At 46.8% G+C, this 23,274-nt stretch overlaps 1 protein-coding gene across 4 annotated transcripts in view; it reads right to left on the bottom strand.

Moving 5' to 3' along the window:
- Positions 1-9,452: 9,452 nt before the first annotated feature.
- FANCC (FA complementation group C) overlaps positions 9,453-23,274 on the bottom strand; it is a 305,355-nt gene continuing 291,533 nt past the window's right edge. For 3 of the 4 annotated variants that reach the window (XM_045193745.2, XM_045193744.2, XM_045193748.2), the window contains 4 exons: positions 22,044-22,125; positions 19,589-19,763; positions 16,316-16,522; positions 9,453-11,084 (listed from right to left, as the gene is read on the bottom strand). In XM_045193745.2, coding sequence (XP_045049680.2) covers positions 10,881-11,084; positions 16,316-16,522; positions 19,589-19,763; positions 22,044-22,125 — 668 coding nt within the window. In that variant the 3' untranslated portion in view covers positions 9,453-10,880. The remainder of the gene's footprint in view (positions 11,085-16,315; positions 16,523-19,588; positions 19,764-22,043; positions 22,126-23,274) is intronic. The other variant, XM_053925235.1, reaches the window with a different exon arrangement.

Genomic DNA, 23,274 nt, shown 5'->3' with positions numbered 1-23,274 from the left:
CTCTTTTCAGGGGCGCATGGATCCAACACAGAAAACACTGGCCAATGTTAGAACGTAAGTCCTGTGAATAAACTATAAAATACCACCGTGCTGATGAAATCGTAGGGAACGGCAGTGCAGATGTCTGTCAAGGCACACAGGGTTGCGTGGGCCTCCTTTCCTTCATAGCATTATTCGACAGTAAGCCTCTCTAGGAACAAGCAAACATGCATCTTATTTATTGATGACTACTTTTTTTGTACACATCAGAAGTGCAAACAAATACAAACCACATGTAAGCAAAAGGTAAGTTTCCATCCACTTGTTGACCTCGTCCAGACTAATCAGGAGATTGACAAGACTCTAAGGATGTGCTCCAGCAAACGCAGGTCTGCACCCTCTGGCTTTACACACAGATGGGCACAGAATATACACTGATCTTTCCATATAACAGAACAGCACAAGATTGCAGAACTCTGCCTCTGTTGTGATGGCTCCATCGTCTGAATGTTGCCTAACTTAGGAGCCCTACCCTGAACAACTGTGAGAATTAAATGAATTAATTTATGTAAAACCCTGATAACAGGGCCTGCCATCAACAATGAAGGTATGTGTTACTTATTCTACAATTTCTGGTTTACTTAATTCATTTAAACCGGAGCCTTTGAGTTGTTGCCAGTGGGTGGCTATTTGAAGCAATGCTGCTGTGAGCAGTCCTGGGCACGTGGGCCCAGGCACAGTGTGTCTTGTGGGATGATTCCCAGATGTGCTCCCTGTGGTGGGAATGCAACCTGAATGGTGGGTACCTCTGAAGAACCGAATTTTTTTTGTTACTGGATAAAATATAAAATTCTATTTAATATTTTTATTGTGGTAAATGGACATGAAATGTATCACTGTAACCATTTTCAAGTGTACAACTAAGTGGCACTAAGCCCCTTCACATTGTTGTGGAACCACCACTGCCGTCATCTCCACAGCACCCTCGCCTTCCCAAAGCGAAGCTCTGTCCCCATGAAACACCAGCCTTCTGTTCCCTCCCCCTCCCTTCTCCACCCCCACCCCGGCAACACCATTCTTTTTGTCTCTATAAATTTGACTACCTTAGGTATTTAATATGAGTGGAATCATACAATATTTGTCTTTTGTGACTGGCTTTGGCACTTAGCAAAATATCTTCAAGGTTCATCCATGCTGTAACGTATGTCTGAATTTCACTCCTTTTTTAAGGCTGAATAATATTCCATTGTATGAATAGACCGTATGTCGTGTGTCTGTTCGTCTGTCAATGGACAGGTAGTTGGGTTATCTGTACCTTTGGCAATTGTGAACGGTGCCGCTATGAACATCAGTGGAAAAATAACTGAGTCTCTGCTCTCAGTTCTGTGGGGATGCTCCTAGAAGTGGAATTGCTGCATCATACGGTATTCTGTTACCACGCAGTTTCTAGGATGTATACGTTTTAAATGTTAATATTTTGGTCTTTTCCAACTGGATATGAAAAAATACTCTGTTTCTCATAAGCTGTGTTAAATATTTTTTATTTTTATTTTTTTAAATTTTTGATATATTTATTGATTATGCTATTACAGTTGTCCCATTTCCACCCCTTCACTCAACTCCATCCTGCCCACCCCCTCCCTCCCACATTCCCCCCTATAGTTCATGTCCATGGGTCATACTTATAAGTTCTTTGGCTTCTACATTTCCTACACTATCCTTACCCTCCCCCTGTCTATTTTCTACCTACCATTTATGCTACTTATTCTCTGCACCTTTCCCTCCTCTCTCCCCCTCCCACTCCCTATTGGTAACCCTCCATGTGATCTCCATTTCTGTGGTTCTGTTCCTGTTCTAGTTGTTTGCTTAGTTTTCTTTTGTTTTGGTTTTAGGTGTGTTTGTTAATAACTGTGAGTTTTCTGTCATTTTTACTGTTCACATTTTTTATATTCTTTTTCTTAGATAAGTCCCTTTAACGTTTCATATAATAATGGCTTGGTGATGATGAACTCCTTTAATTTGACCTTATCTGAGAAGCACTTTATCTGCCCTTTCATTCTAAATGATAGCTTTGCTGGATACAGTAATCTTGGATGTAGGTCCTTGCCTTTCATGACTTGGAATACTTCTTGCCAGCCCCTTCTTGCCTGTGAGGTCTCTTTGGAGAAATCAGCTGACAGTCTTATGGGAACCCCTTTGTAAGTAACTGTGTCCTTTTCTCTTGCTGCTTCTAAGATTCTCTCCTTGTGTTTAATCTTGGGTAATGTAATTATGATGTGCCTTGGTGTGTTTCTCCTTGGGCCCAGCTTCTTTGGGACTCTCTGAGCTTCCTGGACTTTCTGGAAGTCTATTTCCTTTGCCAGACTGGGGAAATTCTCCTTCATGATTTGTTCAAATAAGTTTTCAATTTTTTGTTCTTCCTCTTCTCCTTCTGGCACCCCTATAATTCGGATGTTGGAACGTTTCAAGATGTCCTGGAGGTTCCTAAGCCTCTCCTCATTTTTCCGAGTTCTTGTTTCTTCATTCTTTTCTGGTTGGATGTTTCTTTCTTCCTTCTGGTCCACACCGTTGATTTGAGTCCCAGTTTCCTTCGCATCACTATTGGTTCCCTGTACCTTTTCCTTTGTCTCTCTTAGCATAGGCTTCATTTTTTCATCTGGTTTTCGAACAGATTCAACCAATTCTGTGAACGTCTTGATAACCAGTGTTTTGAACTGTGCATCCGATAGGTTGGCTATCTCTTCCTTGCTTAGTTGTATTTTTTCTGGAGCTTTGAAGTGTTCTGTCATTTGGGCCTTTTTTTTTTTTTTGTCTGTTACTTAAAGGGGCAGAGCCTTAGGTGTTCACCGGGGCGGGGTAATGCTGGTTGCTGCGCTGTGACACTGTACGTGGGGGAGGGGCCGAGAGGGAGCAATGGCGCCCACTCCACTCTCCACGAGATTATACTCACTCCCTCTGCTACCCACAATCAAATTGGGCCCCTCTGGTGCTGGTTCCTGAGTGGGTGGGCTTGTGCACACTCTAGGCCCCTGTGGGTCTCTCCAATGACCTCTCCTGTGAGGCTGGGAGTCTCTCCTGCTGCCGCCCCAACACCCACGGGCATTTTCAATCAGAGGTTTGAGGGGCTGGAGCCCTGGGTTACACGGTCTGATTCGTTCCCCGCCTTTCGTCCCAGTTTATCTGTGCGTGAATGTGGGGCCACAGGATCTGCTAGTGGTCAGACTGCCTGCCCAGTTTGTCCCACACTCCGCCAGTCTCGGTCCCCCATGGCCACGTGAGTCCTCTCTACCCCAGTGCCCGTCTCTGCCCCTCCTACCGGTCTGGATGTATTTTTCTTTTTTATCTACTTGGTGTCAGACTTCCTTGCTGTTCGATTTTCTGTCAGTTCTGGTTGTGCAAGGAGGCGCAGTGTGTCTACCTACGCCATCTTGGTTCTCAGGATTGCCCATTTTTAAATTGGATTGTTTGTCCTCCTGGAGTGGAGTTGTGTGAATTCTTTATATATTTTGGAGATCAGGCCCTTGTCTGAGGTATCATTGGCAAATATGTTTTCCCATATGGTTGGTTCTCTTTTCATTTTAGTGCTGTTTTCCTTAGCCATGCAGGAGTTCTGTTTTGGTTTTTTTTAATTTCTCCCAAATATTTTTAAAGTTTTCAAAGTCATGTGTGTTTCTCCTGCTGGAAATCTGAGTGCATGTTTGTGCCCCTGGCCCACACTATGTCTCTGTGTTGATGGCCTTTTTCTTATTGATTTATAGCAACACTTAGAAGTTAGCAAATTAGTTCTTTGTCATGTGTTGCAAATAATTTTCCCCAGTTTGTTATTGATACTTATATTTTCGGTCATTTTGTTTTTTATTTCTGCATGGTCGGTTTTATCCTTCTTTTGTGGTCTCTAGGTTTTGAGTCTGACATAGAAAGGGCCTTGAGGATTGAACATGTTGGATTCTTGGAAGTCTGCAAATGAGGTGGTTGGAGCCTCAGGGCCTCCCGCCTCCCCTTCTCCCCAGCACCCTCTCCTCCCCCCGACCCCGAGGACCAAGAAATCTTCCTGAAGTGGTGACCCCTGCAGAGGCTTTGAACTCGTACCCTACCCCCAAAGGCAGGCACTCCGGTGGGGGAGGGGGCGCCCAAGGACTGAAAACAGGGTTTCTGTGAAAGTCTGCAAACCAAAGATGAGACGGAATTCTAAATGAAGTATTAACAACATTCTTTCTATGTGTGGGGAGCAGGGAAGTTCTGAATTCACAAACTAATTTTTTATTTAATCCAAGTGACAGACCATCTTCCCAGAGCAGTAGCAGCCTTCCTACCACCCCCGTCCCTCTTCCCTTTCCAAACAGAACTGCTAGAGCCTTCCCTGGAGAAAACCCACGCCCCATCGAACAGCCCTCCAGGCACTGACATTTGGTTAAGAAGGAAGATGGGCATTTTGTTTTTGATGTTTACTTTCATCTCAGAAGTACAAATCCAACTGCATTTTCCACCACCACCGTTTCACTATTGATGGAAATGCCTTCATCATATAGTAAGTCCCAATACAGATTAATTTAACAGACACTTACCGGAAACCTATTGTGTGCCTGCAACTATTCCGGGTACTTGTGGGGATGGTCAAGGACGAGCAACCACAATACATGTTGTTGTAATTATATATATATATATGAAATAAGAGTAAGCATAATCCATACATGGTTTCTAGGAGGTGTTGTGTAGTAGGGACAAGAATGTTGGGTTTTACTGAGTGAAGGGAGGAGCTTTCGAGATGCTTTGAACAGCGGTGGGACGTGGTCACCCTGGAATCCATTCAAAGTGGGAAACTGGTCGACAGGGCAGCAGAGACGGAGGTGAGAAATGGTCAGATGCAGGAATGACCTAATGGGTGGGAGGTGGGGAGAGAGAGGAATCTAGAGTAACTACAGAATTGGGTCTGAATCACTGGAAAGGTGGAGCCACCATCAGCTGACCTAGAAGACTGTGGGTTTGGGGGGTTAAGATGCGGAGGGCGGGCTTGGCCTTGGAGGTGCCGTCTAGATGGTCAGCTGGCCTCCAGCAGGTGCCTGCTGAGCAGCGAGTCTAAGAGAAGGGCGACGACACGGGAAAGTCCAGCAGAGTGAGGGCACACAGGGCCGAGGTGCCCACCTGGAAGAGGTTAGGGGTCGAGTAGGGACCGTCTCGGGCTGAGGGAAAGCCCTGGAATAGTCTGTCAGCCAAGTGAAACTGTCAGGGAGGGTTGGAGCAATGGGACAGGCACTGCCCAGACCAGTGAGGGGAGCCTGAGGACTGCTGGCTGGAGCCACAGGGAGGACGCTGCACTGTGCTCCCTCTCTCAGGGCTCACCCAGCCGCTGGAATAACTCAGGCTTTAGAATATGTGGCAGTGTGTGGTGCACTTTGTTCTGCTCCATTACGATTCACTCTCAAGAGGCTTTCCTGACTGTTCTTTAATGTTTATTTTTCCAGATGAAATTCAGAATCAGATTATGTAGTTATTAGGGTCCTATTAAATCTAATTCATGTGTCTGTGTTTCTATTCAGGATATCTTCCCAGAAGGAGAGAGCCATTAGACCAGTGATTCTCATCTGAGGGGCGGGGAGTCGCCCCTGCAGGAGACATTTGGCAATGTCAGCAGGACGTCTGATTGTCACTAGTGGGCAGAGGGCAGGGATGCTGCCAGCCCCCAGCACAAAGACTGACCAGCCCGCAGTGCTGCCAGCACCGCGTTGGGGGCACCGGCCTGCAGACTGCTTGTTCTTGCTGAGTGTTGGCTGTTTCGTGGCATTTGGCCTTTCCCAATGCTCTGGAAGCTCTTAGTGCGTGGACATTTTCTCCTCTCTGCAGCTCCCTAGGTTCTGACCCCTCCTTGCATGTGGGAGATCACACTGGATGGTGCCAAGGTGTCCAGTAAGGTCACGGAAGTGAGCAGGCTGTACAACTGCTTTCCCAGCTCCCTTCCAGCTAAAGTGCAGGTGGGGGACCTGGGCTCCCCCATCAAAGGCACCCAGGGAGACCGCGGAGGCCTCAGACACTGGGGAGCTGCGAAGGTTCTCAGACGCAGGGCCCTGTGGCAGCAGCAGGTGACCTTGGCAGGCTGTTCTGAAGCTGGGCTTTGGGCACCACTGCTGGCTGGCTAGCACTACGCCTTGTCTGCCCAATTATTCTGTGGGCTTTTAAACACCCATTTAATCAATTCCCTTTTCTTTTCCACACTGTCTGTTTCTGTTGCCTGCCACCAAGAGTCCTGGGTGTTGCAATGGGTCCATCACATTGTGAGAAAACACCAGAGGCCGGTGAGATTTCCTCCATTGATTTAAGAGACTTTCTATCTCTTCAGAAAAGTATCGAAGCATAGACATTTCCTAGCCCAAACAGCAGGTACAGTAAGATACTGCTTGTCAGGACTGGGAAGAGGAAGTCCTACATTATAAGCCGTCTTTGATACCAGTCTGTCTGAGAGTAACAACTGGACCCACGGCACAAACATGTGGAGCCTGAGTTTAGAAGACTTTGACATTATTTTTGCCTTAATTTTAGTTATTTAGGAGGGAAACGGTGTGGTGATGTTCAGTAATACAGAATTATCTGACAGAGTCCGTGGAATCCCTGTTGAACCCAGTGTCAGGCAAGGAAAAGCAGACTGTTTGTCAGCAGCAGCTCTGGCGGTGGGTAAGGGTGCTAAGAGGGCGAAAGAAGGAAAAAATAAAACAAGGAGAGCAGCACAGTTAATGTGCATTTCTCGTCTTCCTTGGAAAACAAAATCAGTTTGGAATCCGTGTTGAATAAGAACGAACATACCTCACATTCCTCTTGCTCTGCACACACCACAGCATGCCTCACCCCTTGGGGAACAGGGCAGGCTCAGGTCTGATTTTCCACGCACCCCCTCCCCGCCCACTGCTGGGGCTGCATGTTCTCCCTCTCCCTCCTGGCAAGTCCCTGTTCTTGACTCCTCCATTCAACAGAAAATGCAGCTTTCTCCCGTCCTGTCGACATTTTCCCATCTTGTCCCAACACCCTTGCCCTTCCACTGAGAAATAAAACAGAGCTAGCCCCTGGAACCTCCCAGGCAAGGGGCTTCTCCGGAAACGAGGCATGCCCACTTGCCACCTGCATTCCTAGACACCATTCTGCATGTGGTGAGAGGAACCCCCATCCCATGTCAGCAAGCAGAGTGGCCTTTCAGAGAGCCCAGTTCACTGGCCTCAGTAAATCAGGGCTGCCCGGGACCTCGGGAGCAGCCACAGTGAAGCGCATACCACCGAATGGAGCCGGGTTGAGTCCATCTCTCAAGACCCCAGGCTGGAGTGCAAGGGACAGCAGAGTGACCAAGATGGTGTGGGCTGTGCTTGTGGGACAAGCTGTCTGCAGAGATGGGGAAGAACGGCGTCCAGAACACCATTTATACCAAGTGATGACGTTTAACTCAGGGTCATGGAAAAAGTAAGTATGTGTGTGATGTGCTTCATTTGCTTTAACAGGCCCCTGCTGCTCCCTTCCTCGGCAACAGAGCCCCAGGTTGTAGGTATCGGGAGAAGAGTCCCAGGCCCAGAGGATAAACTCTGTTTTTCAGGGGCCACAGCCTAAAGCTTCTAGTGCTAACAACCCCACAAACGTCACCGAGTCCCAATGCATATGCAGCCTCGTGTCCATGGTGCTCAGTAATGCCTTTTCTCCTTGTCGTTTTTGACTCTGTCGCCTTTGGTTACCTCTTCCTAGGATAATTTTACCTATTTTCTCTAGAGAGACAAAGATAATTCAGTCTTTTCTCCAGCATGCTATATAAAAAACTTCATTATTAAGACGACAGAATTTTTTCCCAGCTTCACAGCTCCTATTGGTGACGTCGAACCGTAGAGCTGTTGTGAGATCTGACAGCCTTTGTCACGTGTGCCCCAGACCCAAGCTGTGGCACTTTAAAGGGTTCCCCTCTCTTGCCCCTCATTTCTCCTGGCCACCCATGTACCGCAGGTGGCACAGGCCACACTTTGGCAGTGACATGGCCTCTGAGCCTGCACCTGTGTCCCAAGCCAGCTGAGCCAGCATGGACGGAGCGGAGCTGGTGTCTCTGGATGCAGCTCCTGCCCTGGGGTGGCTACGGCTCCTTACCTGCATTCTGCAGTGCCGGCATGCCAGCTCAGGGCCCCTCAGCCGGACCCCGGAAGTGCCCAGGGCCACCCCTGAGATGCCCAACAGGTAGGAGTGCAGAGACTTATCTTTGCTGGTTCCAATTAAATCTCTTTACAAATTTTACAGAAATGAATAGGGGCGGAGGCCTCTCCCAGGGCCTTGGAAGGGGCCTGGCAGTGAAAGGCCAGGCAGCTCCAGCCTCATTAATGTCCTGATGGACCTGCCCTTGGTCTCAGCCCATTAGGGCAGGTGCGTTCCCCATTCTCCTGCGGCCCTGCTCTGCCCAGGGTGTAAGGGCAGGTCGGTGTGGTTAGTGGGAAATACAGGGGAGACGGCTGTCCTTTTCTTTCTTGGATGTTGTCAGCAAAGCCTGGCCTTGGCAGCCTTTGTGCAACTACAGAGGAAAGCCGGAAGAACTCAGCCGTCACACAATGGCTCAATTAGCCAGTTCTCTGGGTTTCCACGTCTGAGGCCATCAGGTGTTCCCCTGGTAGAAGCCGCTCGCCATTGGGTATTCTGCTGGTCCGAGTGGCGGGCGTATGCCCGGCACACACTGGGGAGGAAGCCCATCCAGAGCCCTCCTCCCCCTCCCATCGCTGTAGGGCCTCTAGTTTCAGCCTTGCCGTTGGGCCTGCTCCTCAGGCTCAGTGCTCTTGGCTCTCTACTGAGTGGACAAGGCTTACTGTCCTTCAAGGGACTTCCCTGTGCATTTTCATCAAGAGTCCATTTTTAGCTGGATCCTTACTTTGAACTTGTTTCAAAGAACCACATATCCAGACTTTCCCCAAAATCCAAGGCAGCTGGAGGACCAGGTAGAGTTTTCTGAATACTCCCCAGCCTACCTGTCTTTCTCTGCCCTGATTGACTAGGGTGTGCAGGTATCTGTCTTCTCTGGTTTTCCAGGGGAGGGTGTGACTTCCCACCCTTCCACCGTGCACTCACCTCCATCTGGGCTGTAGGAGACACCTTACCCTCCTGGAACAAAATGGAATGGGCAACCCTTCTAAAGGCGGAGCAGGAGCATGCGGCTGCTGAGGCTTCCCAGCCACTCGAAGGCTTTGGGGAGCAGCCCCGCCCATGCTGCTGCCCTCTGCTTCCTCCCCTTGTTAGCACCTTTATCAAGGTGGGAGAGGGCAAGGGGAGAAAATAAAACTAGTAAACAAATCAGTGCCTATTATGTCCTTGATTAAAGTCTTCCTGGGGGTTCTGCACTCAAACAAAGGAGCTGTAGGTCTGCTGGGAACTCTCTGGGAGAAGCTTCGGTTTTGCCAGCTCAGATAGTCTGCTCAGTTGCCAACTCAAATGTCCAAGGCTTGGGAGAACGCAGGCTTTGTAAAGAAATTGAGAGATACTAAGAAAGGGCTGAGGTACAGTGAAGACAGAAAAGAATCTTCCAGAAATGCACCTTCAAATTCTGAGCTAGGTATTCATCTTGGGGCTTTTTTTGTTGTTCACCATGAATATAGTGTGAATGGTTGTCCACGTGGAAGCACACCCCAAAAGGAGGCCTGCTCCTGGTGGGCACGTGCTCTGGGGCTTACTCACTGCCACCACACCAGGCCCCCTTCTCCCGTCCACAGAGGCTGATCGCAGTGTGTGGAAGTGATGAGGATGACGGCAGTTGTGAGAAAAGTATTTTAACAGTGCACCTTTCATATTATAGCACCTCTCAAAAAGAAGGCTCAGGTCAAAAGTTACTGGAATTTCCCAGCTCTTCAGGTAGATCCATATACCGAAACAAGCATTTACCCTAAAAGTTCGACCTCTGTCTAATCAAATAAAACTTGACTCATACCTCAAACAGGAGCCAAGACTGAGGGAGACTCAGAGATAACTAATACATAAATCCAAGTGGGCATAAAAGAAAGTCTTGTGTCACTTGACAAACAATAAACAGAAAGAGAATACAATCAATACAAGTTAAGCATAAGCCTGAGAAGGAAAAAGTATCTTCAACTGATGCAAAATATATATTAACCTTGGGGTTACCAATTATTTATTAGAAATGTCCACTTCCATTTCACTTAACAAAACGATTGATACATAATCTTTTCTGATGTTTCTAGAATACGGCCTAGATCCCCATCAGTCACCTCTGAGGCAGTGTGCGCTTCTTCGGTAGCAGTCAGTGTTTACCAAGTGAAAGCAGAGAGTCAGCAGCAGCCCTGGCTCCACTCCCAGGCAGTGCCGGCTCCAGGGCCGGCTGACACCCAGGCCCGCCACCGACCACTGGTCCCTGCATTTCTACTTGCTTCCTTCCCCTGGCTTGTTCAGGGGCTGCCCAAGGGAAACTCTCCTTTCTGGACAATTTCTTTGGGAAGCAAGAAAGTGTGGCTTTCTCTCAAATCCCTGTGGATTAAAAGAAACACCAGTACCAATGACCCGACATGTAAAAAACAGATCTGTGGAGAAGGGCTAAGTTACTTTCTAAACTGACCAGTGGCTCATGACCAGTTTCTTGGACCAAAGACTTTGAAACATTCAAATAATAGTCATGTTTCTTGGTTCAGTAAGGGAAAAAAATAAAAAATAAAAATCTGTTCTCCCATCCGAGCCTTTTCTCCCGTGATTCTCTAATGACACCCAGGCTGAGCAGGTAGAGAGAAGGCTGAAGGTATAAAACCTAGTCATTAGTAAGTCTGACTGAGTGTGGGCTACAGTATCTGTCTTCTCACTTTGTAAAATAGGTGCTATCAGAACTTGCCAAGATATTTATGGCTCATTGTCACTACTCACAGAGGGTACCCGTTCCACAAAGAAGCAGGGCCATCATTTCAGCCTGTGGCCCCAGTGAGCCCAGGCTGTATGGCAGCAACATGGCCAACAGGCCTGTGCCCGACTTGCGCGAGCAGCTCCGTAAGGAGCTCTCTGGCCAGTTTTCTCGATGCTGGGGCTTCCATGCAAAGGTGATCCCATCTGTACAAGGTCTGGTCAAGAAAGCTGATAATCTCATTGGTCATCTCATCAGTCTGAGCCATCTGCAATGACAGAGAGAAGCCAAATTAAAACACTTTCCAGGCAGACCCATCTATTTGTCCGGCACCATCCTGTCCCAGAAAAGCAGCTGCATTCCTATCACCTCCGAAGGGCTCTTGTTTTGTTTTCAAGGTGATGCAAGAAAGTCTGTTCTCAGGGGCTGGCCATCCAGCGAGCAGAGGCATTTATTTCCTAAGGAATCCCCTCTCCTGACAGAATGGCTACAAGCACACACCTCATTTCTTGGAATGCCAGTCACGAGCTTTGGGATTTCTTGCTGGGGGAGCAAAGGCAAATGGATGTGTTGGGGCCTGACTTTCTGCAAAAGGCCCACACCGATACAAGAACTGGGAAGTGCTGACAGGCACATGCCACCTGTTTCCACACAAACAGCTTTATAAATGGCATTCTTGGGCCAGCAGCCCGCACACTTGATTTTAAAGGCATCTAAAGTTTTAACACCTGATTCTCAAGGAAAGCAGGCAACACAGGGATTGTTAGTTCTGCTAAATACAGCCTCGAGGGATTCTGAGTTTTTGGTGCCCATCAGTATTTTCCTAAGAATTTCAGTTCAGCAGAAAGGGAAGGGCAAGAACCTCACAATTTAGCTGCATAAAGAATTTATTGTGATTTTTTTTAGACACAAGCGGCATTAAGTCCATTATTTAGAGTAATCTACATATTTTTTTGTGGGTATCAGTTTATATGGGATCCTAATCCAAATGTGTAAGCAGCAAAAGCAGCCAAGGGACAGTTTTTTCTCCATTCTCCACATGGTTCAGTGACCAGCCTGACTGACCAGGGACCACGCCACAGCCCAGGAAGCCCACTCTGACAACCCTCACTCAAGGCAGACACTCTGGCAGCACGTGTGCTGGCCGAGCAGAGTGCACAGTGCAGGAAGCAGGGGGCCCGCCTCCACAGCGTCAGCCATCTCCATCTCCGGGCTCTGCGGGATGGTGGGGCGCAGGCTACAGTGCAGGTGGGGTTCACTGTGGCTCTTGGTATACCTATTATCATCATCTGGTTTTACTCAGAAATCACAAATGCTGTACATGACTTGCCACAGATGCAGCCTCTGTTCTTTGTGGATGAAACAGTCTAAGGCTCCCCGGGGGGCCGTGGAAGGGTTCACCTACTACCTAGAACCTGAGGAGGGAAGACCACCTCCTGCTCCACTGCCCAGTGATCCCAGGGGCTCCTCTAGCCCAGGGATAGGGAGGCAGGGCGGTGTGGCTGTCACAGATGACTGTGGTGGTACCAATCTAACCATGTGTCCTCTTTACAAGCCAATTCAATCTGACCCTGTTCCATTCAAGGTCTCCAGTCACAGACAAAAGCCCGCCTCCCTGCAGCTGAGGTCAGACACTTGCACTCCGGTAGGGCTTGGCTGAGGCACATCAGTAAAGGGGTTAAATTCATTTTGAGTTCAGCCACTACAGAACTGAAATCCCTATTTCAGATTCTAGCTAACTTTTGGCTGTTATTTTTGTGGTCCAGCAACCAAGGACAGAAGAAAGGGAGAGAGAAACATAAGTCAGAGCAGGACAGGAGGCAAGAGATGAGCCCCAGGGCCAGGAGGAATCCAGGCTGCCCTTACGTTGTCATGAGCAGAGGAGCCGAACACAGGGTAGAAGGCATGAGGGTTCTAACAAATGAGTTTGAGGTAAATCTCAGAAGCTCAAGACTGGCCAAAGCTGATGCCTGGGGCCTCTGTGAGGAGCCACAGGAAGCAGTAGGCTGGGAGCACTATGTAGGAGAGGCTGGGGCGCAAGAGAACAGAGGAGATGGAGGGATGGGGCACCTTTAATGAAATGGAGCCCTTCAGTAAGGCAGGGCCCCCTCGGAGAAGGTATGGAAGGAAGGCTGTGAAGAAACAGGGTTCAGACACATAGCCCCTGCTGTCCACGTCCCGGTCTGGAGTGTGCACAGCTCTCCAAAGCTGACACTTGAGAAAAGAGGGGCAAGACCAGGACCCAGAACCCTGCTGGCTCTGCTTGAGCCTCAGTTCACATCAGAGCTGGGCCAGAGCCTGGGTCCCCAGGGTGGTGAAGCCAGAGCCGCTGAGAGAGAAAGGCCAACAAAGCCAATACTTACACCATCTGGCCACTACCCAGGCCAAGCAGACCTGGCTCAGGACTCTTTCCAGGGTGTCACAGATGAGATGTGGAAGGCGAGGGGAAGCCCATGCAAGGCTGGCACTGGCTAAGGACTCCTCCATCTGTCCTATTTGTAGTTACTTTAGCCAGGCTGCCATCAGCCTGTCAGTGGCCACTGCAGGAAGCCTCGAGTTGGGAAGGCTGGTATGTCAGTAAAAACTGTTTCAGAATATCTGCAAGGACAGGGCCCAGGAAGCTACTCAGCTTCGAGGGGTACCTTGGGTATGGCAACCACTCACCTGCTAGGAAGCCAGCGTGTGAAGAGAAACACTAGCATTTTATCTGTCAATTTTTTTTCCAGCTGAGCTGACTTACAAAACCTAATGAGGATGCATCGGGGTTTTCGGTGTTCCCCCAGCCTGAGGTATTAATACATGGCTAGGTCTGAACTGTTCTGCGGGGATGGGCCTCCTGGCACATGCAGCACACCTGAACTCTGTGACAGGACCTAACTCCTTATTCACAGCAGCTGCTTTGTGGGTGAGACCTGAGGGCGGCCCATTCTGAATGGGGACTGTTAGCCTACAATGGATGGGAATGTGTTGTTGGACTAACTGAAGCAGAGACCGGGGTGTCTCTGAGGGGCTTTCTTTGGGTCATTCTCTCCCACACCCCATGGGCAGAGTCTGCCTTTCCATTCCCGGGTGACAGTCCCAGAGAGGAGCGGACGGGAGCCCCCAGGGAGAAGGAGGGCCAGGCTCCCACAGGTATCCAGGGCATGGGTTGGGGGTCAGAGGTCAGGTGACACAAATGCTGCCAACACTTTCATGATTTAAAAGTGCCTGTTGTTGACTTTTTAAAATAACTTAATTTTGAAGGTTTTAGATTTGTAATTTCACTGAAAGATAATACAGAGAGATTGCACATTGCCTTTGTCAAGTTATTGACATTACATTAGTGCGCTACATTTTTCAGAATTAACAAACCAAAAGTGATACATATTTATTAACTGAAATCCATACTTTATTTAGATTTCCTGTTGTTTCCTAATGTCCTTCTTTTGTTCCAGTATCCCATCCAAGGTACCACATTATATTCAGTCGTCATGTCTCCGTAGGTTCTCAGACTTTTCTTGTTCTTGATGATCTGGACAGATCTGAGGAGCGCCAGTTAGGTATTTTGCTGAACATCCCTCAGTTGGCGTCTGTCAGTCATTTTTCGCAGGATTAGTCTGGGTCATATCAAGGTTCACACTGTCAATACAACTCACCCTGTTGATGTTGATGTTGACCAGATGATGATCACCTGGCTGAGGGAGTGGCTGCACAGTGACCATTACCATACATACCTGGCAGAGACAAAGGTGGGTGGTACCAGGCTCTGCAGACACATGGGCATTCTTTAGCTCTCACCGGTGGGTGTGGAAGGAAGTGAGGTGAGCATTTTATGGAAGTACACAATAGATCACAGTCAGAGTGGCCTGAGGAGATGGCACCCTGCACATGACAAGCAGGTCGTCTTCTGCTCTTGGCCATGCCCAGGCCCTTGTATGGCTTCTCTTTGAGCATGTGAGAGGTGGGCCTGCCCACTCCACACAGACCACTTAACAAGGACTAAGGAGAACCTTCAAGGTGCAGGTCCGCAGGGTTCTCGGCAGCCCGCTGTCACTGCGACTTTCCCCATGCAACACAGGGCCTCTGGGTGCTGGAACTTTCCTTTCTTGATCTGATTGTTGGTTTTATGCATGTTTTGGTTTGGGAAAATTCACTGAGCTATACATTTAAATATGTATATTATAGGGCAATAAAAAGTAAAAACAAAGACAGGAATAAAACAAAATTCCAAGAGTCAGCATGCTGGTGCTTTTTTTTGAGATGAGCATCTTTTATTATAGTAAAAATAAACATAAAATTTGCTATTTTAACCATTTTAAAATGTACAACTCAGTGGCATGAAGCACACCCACAGTGCTGGGCAACCATCACCGCCATCCGTCGCCACCACCATTCATCTCCCAAACAGGAGCTATGTGCCCTTTAAGCAAACCCCCCATGCTCCCCATCACAGCGAACACAGTGGTCTATCATGTACTTTTAGGAAAATGTACAACTCATGCACCTCCCCCCCGATAATCCCTATTTTACTTTCTCTGTAAGTTTGCCTATTCCAGGTACCTCATATAAATGGAATCAGACAGTATCTGTCTTTTGTGAGTGGCACACACCACATTTTGTCTATCCCTTCACCTGCTGATGGACATGTCGGTGTTTCTGTCTTTGGACTATGTTTGTTTATAATAGCGTCCCGGTGGGTGTGGAGTAGTACCTCATTGTGGTTTTGATTTGCATTTTCCTAACAGCTAATGATGGTGAGCACTTTTTCATGTGCTTATTGGCCATTTGTACATCTTCTTTGGAGAAATATCTGTTCAAATCCATTGCTTGTTTCTCAGTTGGGTTGTTTTTCTGTGGTTGGCTTATAAGAGTTCCCAATATAGTTTAGATACCAAACCCGTATCTGATATGTGATTTCCAAACATTTTCCTCCACTCTGTGAATTGTCTTTTCACTCTTTTGATTGAGTTCTTCGATGCACACAAGTTTTTAACTTTTATGAACTTCAATTTATCTATTTTTTCTTTTGTTGTCTACACTTTTAGTGTTACTAACCCAATAAATCACTGTCAAATTCAATGTCACAAACTGTTCTGTACCCCTTATGTCAGCTGGGCTTCCAGAAGGATTCCTTTGTAATTAAAAAATAAAATTCTCTGAACCACTGCAGTGAGCACATTCTCACTGTGGCCTTGCTTCTCTTCATGAGGAGGAAAAAAAGTCACGCACTAAACTGAAAGAAGAGTAACCGGGGAGACGGGAGACCTAGCTGTTACTGTGTGCTCTGGTAGCAAGCCGTGTGACCTGGGAGAAGTCACTGCCTATCTCTGATCCTCCATTTTCTCTTCTGTGAGATGAAGGTGTTGCACGGGGCAGGTTCTGGGGTCCGTCCCAGCTGTCTACCTCGCCGTCTGTGTATCCAGGTTTGGACAAGCACCCTGGTACACATACTCTTCAAAGGTCGGGCCTTTGGGTGACATGTGAATGAAAACTAGGATGCTGAAAGAAGGAGACACTTACGAGGCTGATGACTTCCTGGGCAACTGCGTGGCCTCCGGGAGCCCAGAGTAGGAAGTTCAGGAGGAGGTGCCTGATGAGCCGTCCACACGCAGGTGGCCTGGAGTCTGTGCCTCGGCTCTCTCCAGCGGCTGCCTGCAGATCCCTGGCTGACAGGGTCGGACTTCTGAGCAGCTTCATGAGGTGGCCGAGCACCACTTTCACCTCTTCCTGGGGAGTATAATTTCAAAGGTGAGAGATTAGGGAAGGGTCAGGGAACACACAGTTGTAGGATTTATTCAGTACTTTGAAGCAACTCTCCAAAAGAAGAGAGGACCAGTGCCCAGGGAGGGCAGACCAAGGCAGCCCACGTCTGGGCTTCCACACTGCTCCACACAAACCCAAATGGGTGTGATGGAATTTTCTTGACTTTTTTCGTCTTGCTCACTAAGCAGCTAGGGCACTATGCCAGGAATTGACCTTTTCTTATATGAAAGGAAATGGAGAAAAGTCCTCAGCACAATGTAGTTATATTTTTATATTGTGGGAAAAAGAACAAAAGGCTCCTTGAAGACTCACTATCACAGCCACAAATCAATCAAAGCCCCATGCTATCAGACCTCAGCTGAGCCAATGTTCTGATAAGCAGGAGGTTTTCCTTTTGCTGTCTTTGGGCGTGGGTGGGGTTGTGGGGAGGACGAGGGACACACACACACACTTGCTTTGTTTTAGACACTGGCAGAGTCTGTTCATCCATGTTTAAAGCTCAAGCAGAGGTCACAAGTCTGTGAAATCCACACAATAATGGTGATTGTTACAGGTCTGTGGTTGTTTTTGCATTAAAAATATTTATTTCATGTTGAGACTTCTGCTTGATAGAAGAATGGTAGATCAGTTGTGACTAGGAAAACAAAGCAAGAACTGAAAGCCACAGGTCCAGAATACCACGTTCATGGAGCTCATGAACAGCAATGTTCCATCATTTTCAAAAGAATACACAGGCCTATTCTGAGAATTCCCATGACCAATTTTATGGATTTTGTGGGAGCCTTTTTTTCTGGATGTTAAAGCCTCCTTCAGTGAAGTCTGTCACAGACCCAGCACACTAGGACTGCTGTGTGAGTTCTGAGGGTACAAGACGGTGAGAAACTGCACCATGGGGCTCTTCCACAGAGAGTGGCAGTGTCCCAACAGGAGAGGGCCACTCTCCCCACCGCTCTGCTGGCTGGCCCAGCTGGCCCTCATCTGATGGCATCTATGTGAGCACACAGAGGCCATCTAAGTGGGCTTAGGAAGCTATGCCTTCATGTCCATTCTCTTCTTGTCCAGTATTCTCTAAGACTCGATCTCCTTCCTCTTTATTTCATCCAAGACTGTCATTCCCTTCAAACGCCTTCCTGGCATGCCAATGACTAAATGCTTTATAATTTTTTCAGAAGATACAAGCTCTCTTTCCAAAGTATTACATTTTGCATGCTCACTGTAGAAAATCTAAACAAAAAAGTAAAAAGAAAATAATTAAAATGACCTATAACTCCACCATCCAAAGAGACTTATTGTTAAAAACTATAAGGTAAAAACTAAAGGTTTACAGCCTTTCCATCCTTTCTCTGTGCATTGTGAACATAGCACTCACTATACACAACAGTTTGTATCTTACAGTTTTCTCTTCACAATGCACTTTAAGCAATTACAGTATCTTTAGCACATATTCCTTAAGAATATAAGTTTTCATGGTAGAATGTTATTTCATAGCTGGACTATACCACAATATTTATCCAATATCTCTATTATTGAAAGTTTAGGCCATTTTCAATGTTTGCAATTACAAAACACTGCTGTGATGATATTCTTGTACATAAATATTTGTGTAGACCTCTAATTCCTTAAAGTAATTCCTAGGAATGGATCAGCAGGGTTAAAGATTATGAATGCGCTGTTATTCAGGATGACGAAGCATATGCAGAGTAAGGATTTCGTGTAGATTTTATTAAAGAAAGGATGAATTAACAAGTAGAAAGATGTGCAAATGCAGAACTTTCTAGATATTAAATCTTACTAGATAGATTCTCTCTCTATACTTCAAAAGTGAATCTTTGTCAGTTTCTATGATCGATATGGAACTTAACATATAAGCTACCAACTTAGCTTATACAGAATACAATATTTACAAACACATAAGGGACTTTAGAAATCAGTAGAGCTTCATACATTTTAATTATTATGAAAAATAAGATGATGAAAACATAAAATTTCCCTTAATTTCCCTAATGTGATATTTTAAAAGGGAAGAAATAGGCTTTCTTTTCAATCAGATAGCGTCAAATATGTAGGTGGATTGTGTTAATTTCTAAGTAGTGTTCCATTTTTGATCTAAAATGTATTATCACCAAATTTCAACTCTGTAAAATCCCAAAGTATTCTTTCCAGTGCCATGCAAGCCTTTACCCAAGTAAAATACAGACACATCCGTGCTGGTCTCTGCTTTTCTCAATCAACAGAGAATACCGAGCAAACAGGAGTGCTGCTCCTTTTAATTATTAAAATCAATGAAAAGCACTGGCAATTGAAGTTTTAAAAACCAACAAATAAATGTTTGCAAGGGAGGTGCCGATGCCTTTAATCAGAGCATTGCTTCCTGTAATTATTATATTCCACATAAAATAACAACAGTCTCTGCCACAGTTAGCCAGGTCTGTATTTAGCTGCTCTGTTATTTAGGAAATGACCAAGTCCTTTTTCAGAAGCAAAGTGGTTAATATCATGTGATTACTTTAGTAAGAATTCTAAACAAAGGCAGTAATGTGAGGACCTGCTGACTGATACATGAAAGCACTAAGTCCGGATGAAAGCCGACTCAGCCCGGCCCCTGCTCAGAAGAGGACAGAGCTCCTCGGGAGGGTGATCGGACTCTGCACGGCATCCCGTGGGCCAGGCATGGCTGTAAATGAGGGCAGCCAGGGCAGCTGAGCAAGAGCAGAGGTAATGACTTGGGGACAGAAGGGCTGCACCTCATCTCCTCAGTGCTTCCCAGGAGAGCAGAGCGCAGCATCTGGTCTCCAGTCAACTCTGTGAACAATGGGAAACATCTCCAACCACAAGCCCAGCACACAATCACTCATCCAGGCAACACCTGCGCACTACCACAAGAAACTGAGAGCACTCAATGTTTAGGTACCCGGGGTGTTAGTGAAAGCCAAACCCACCACAGGTCTCATTTCCCATAGGTCCCATTTCCCCTTTCTGCTCAGGATAGATTGACCCTGAACACCACACACACTGCGTACCGTCACCCACCATGGTCTGTGCTCTCCGCTGACTCCCATCACATGGGCTGTAGCTGAATGCCAAGAGCCACAGCAAGGCCTCAGGGGGTTCAGCTTCTGATATCAGTAGCTGCTCAGCCACCATCTCAGCCCATCCTCCAAAGTGAATGAACAAAAACCAGCTCTCAAAGGGGCCTCTGGAGGACCTGGAATAGAACCAAAACACATGGAAGCCAGGCAACTTGATTTTTTTGCTTTTGGTTCTTAAAGCAACTGCAATGTCTGTGAATGGTTGGCTTAAATTGTTCTTACCCACTGAAGTACAACTTGCAAGGAATACAAGTTAGACTCAGAAAAATAGCTCACAATGCCACTCTGAACTCATCGTAAGACCTTCAAAGGCATGCCTCTCAAAACTTCAGTGCCCTGAGAACTCAGACATTTAAATCTGCATATCCAGGAACTTGAGCGACTGCAGACCTTTAAGAAAGGAAGGTTTTGGCCCATGACCAGCAGGAATGATGCAGCATGAGTAGCTGCAGGCGTGTCTCTCTGCCTCTGGCCTGCAGAGCTGGGCTGCTGTGCAGAGCAGGGCCTCCCAGCCACAGGAGCCACACAGGTGCTCCAGGGCAAGAAAGGAGGAGGTTCCTCGGGATCCGAATGCAGACCCCAGAAGGGGCACAGGCAGAAACATGTGCTGTGTCCTTTCTGACAAAACACAAGGTTCTGGTTGGTATTTTGGCAATTACAAACTTTTAATGGACTGTATATTGTAATCTTTTCTGTCATCACATAGCCTTTGTGAAGCTACCCTTTTGTCACACTGAGACCTGGGAGTGGCAATAGTTGTTTAAAGGGTTGAATCTGCTCAAGGTGAGGACCCATCAACTTTACACGGCAGTGTTAGTAGTTTAACATCTCCCCTGGAAAAAAATGGAGCAGGACTGGCCTGAGATCACGTTAGATCAGAACTTTCCTTCTGAACTGCAGACACCCCTGGGACAGGAGAGCTCCAGGACCCTCTGCAGCGTTCTGTCTTTGGTAGATCGGGGTCCATATTCCTCTGCTTGACCCATGAAAGTCCCAAGCACTGCCCTTGCCTCCCCTGGTCACGGCTTTCCTCCTGTCCAAGTCCTCACTAAGAACAATTGATAAAATGTTCTGAAATTTAGCTTGTAAGACAACGAAGAGAAACGGAAGGACGGGCAGTCTTACTGTTTCCCACAAGAGGACAAGTTGATGTTACGCGGGTCATGCTAGTGGTGGGCTGGTCCTAACGTTGCAAAAGCAAGGAAGAGGCTCCACAGGGTCTCCTCCCCGCTGCCCTCATGGACAGTAAGCTGAACAGAGAGTCTCTCGTGCTCCCTTCTCCCAGGTGGCCATTATGCTTGTATCAGGGTTCAAGATCTGCATTGCAGGGACAGGCCTGGTCATTCTCCCTCTTTCCTACCAGTAACTGAGTGTCAAGGAAGTCCCATGTGGCTGTCTGATAAAGTGCCAAAACCTGCCCACAGACCCCTCTCTGCAGATGGACCCCAAAGTGTAGTTAAGGCAGATCTAGGTTAGGTAGGATTCCCATGGGGTTTGGGATCAAGGTTCCGCGCTTCAACAGAGGCAACCAGAGAGGGTATGAGCAGGGCTGCCAGGTGCGGCAGGTCATTGATATGACCAGCACTCTGATCCCTACTTGGCCACCAGTTCTTTTTGACTCTTCCACTGGTAAGAGGCCTGGTGGAGGGGAGGAGTAAGGACCTGGCACTCCAGGAGTGACCGCGAACACATAGCACCGCCTCTAATCTGTGGTGGCTCCGAGATGAGAATACCGAGAATTTCAAGAGGGAAAATTGGCAAATGAAACAAACAAAGACAGTCTTGTAGGGTAGCATAGAAAATGAATAAAATACACTCTAAAAGGAAGAAATTTAAGAGGAAGCCGAAGGCAGTTATATTACAAAGAACTTAAATCCTAAATGTGAACGCTTCCAGGAAAATAAGCCACATAAGGCACTGAGTATCATCATGTTAACATCGTAATAGCATTTTTAAATTTTAGGTAAGTATTTATTACAAACAGGAGGAACAAGAAACATTTTATCCCACTGTACAGGAGCAGTTTAGAATTTCCTCCCGTAGAGAGGCAGAGAAAAGAAGACAAGGAGCAGACGCATTCCTCTCCTGCATGCCCAGGAGTTCGCAGCATGTGGGCACTGCTTTTTCCAGGGTCTCTTCTTTTTATTATTATGCTTGTATATTTCAAAATCTAATACTATGCAAGGTATTGACATATGCATGCCTATTTATTGTGAGCTGTACAAAGTGGTCCAAGTAGCTCTGTGCTTCCTCTACTTCTTACTCCGCAGTGTGTTTACCTGTGAGGCAATGGTCACAGACCAATAATGCCTTTCCATCAACCCTGCTAAAGGGAAGACAAGGACCCAGAGAAACCATGTGTGAAGCACTCCTGGGAGTCATCAGGGTTTGCTTACCCGAGAGTCTTGTCTTCCACTATTTCTCTGAGCATTTCAGAAATATGTTTCAGTGGCTGGTGCCACAGTCCCCGTGGGATATCTGTGGGTCAAAAGAGAGCAGAAGAGAACTGAAGAAATGTCAAACCTATTAGGTAGTAACCACCTGCAGCTAAGGCTGGAAGAGTTTAGGGGAAAAGCCATTCTTTTTTCCTGGTCAGTGGAACTCGGCCAGCACCCATCACTCAGGCCTGGGAAGAAACATCTGTCAGTGCTACACAAGCTAAACTTCAGGGGCTAAACTCAGGCACGTAGAGTCTGCGAAGACTGCATGAGCAGCCCACCCTGGGGTTCAAAAATGCTGTGGTGCAGTCCAGGTTTTTCCGTTTCTACTTGCCCACCCCCTCCTCTATCACTAACAATTTGTGACATTAAAATACATGGAGCCTAATGAAACAGTCACTGAGAAACTAGGAATGGGCTGCCCAACTGTTTTTCTATGATTTGTGATGAACTTATAATGTGGTTACAGACTTATAGTAAAGAAAAGGCCAGTGAAAAAAACATGGGCATCATACGAACAAATGCCCTTTCTTGAGTTAGTTTCTCTGGTTTCACAATTATCTTGTGATTTTAAACACATCTGAATATGTATCTGCACTTTGAAACAACATCTTAAAAAGGTTACCAGATTTGCATGTAGTGATAGATTCTATAATTGTATCCACGAGGAAGATAATGGGATAGAGTACCTACTGCTACTCCGCAAATGTTACAGATTGAAGGGTCAGAGAGTCTCCCCCTCCCTCCTCTGAACCCCCAGAACTCTTCCTTAGCAGCCTTTGAAGGTGTTTTCACTTTCTTCTTTATATTGGTTGTTTAGATGCCTATTTTATGTCCCCTCTACTTACAGTTCCTAGAAGAGTCAGGGCTCATAAGTGATTAATCTTTCATGCCCCATAGGACTTTACAGTGGGCACAAAATCAGTTTCTGATGAATCCAAGATTCTAGTATTAAAAACACTTTAATTTGTGAATATAACATTGTTTTCTCTAAAAGTAATATGCAGAAAACTGTTCAGAAACTAGCATAGGTAGCTCTTGTACTCCTGCATGAATTTCCTTATCCTGTGACATGTCTGGGCTAATCACACCAAGGAAAAGGTAAGTAGGCTGAGGTCATGCCCATATACCACACCCCACCCAACCTTTTGTTTAGATATCTCCAAACTTAAAAAATAACAAGTCCAAT

Source organism: Desmodus rotundus, chromosome 1 (assembly GCF_022682495.2).
Source record: "Desmodus rotundus isolate HL8 chromosome 1, HLdesRot8A.1, whole genome shotgun sequence".
NCBI lineage: Eukaryota > Metazoa > Chordata > Mammalia > Chiroptera > Phyllostomidae > Desmodus > Desmodus rotundus.
This window is presented reverse-complemented; position numbering and strand designations above follow the sequence as displayed.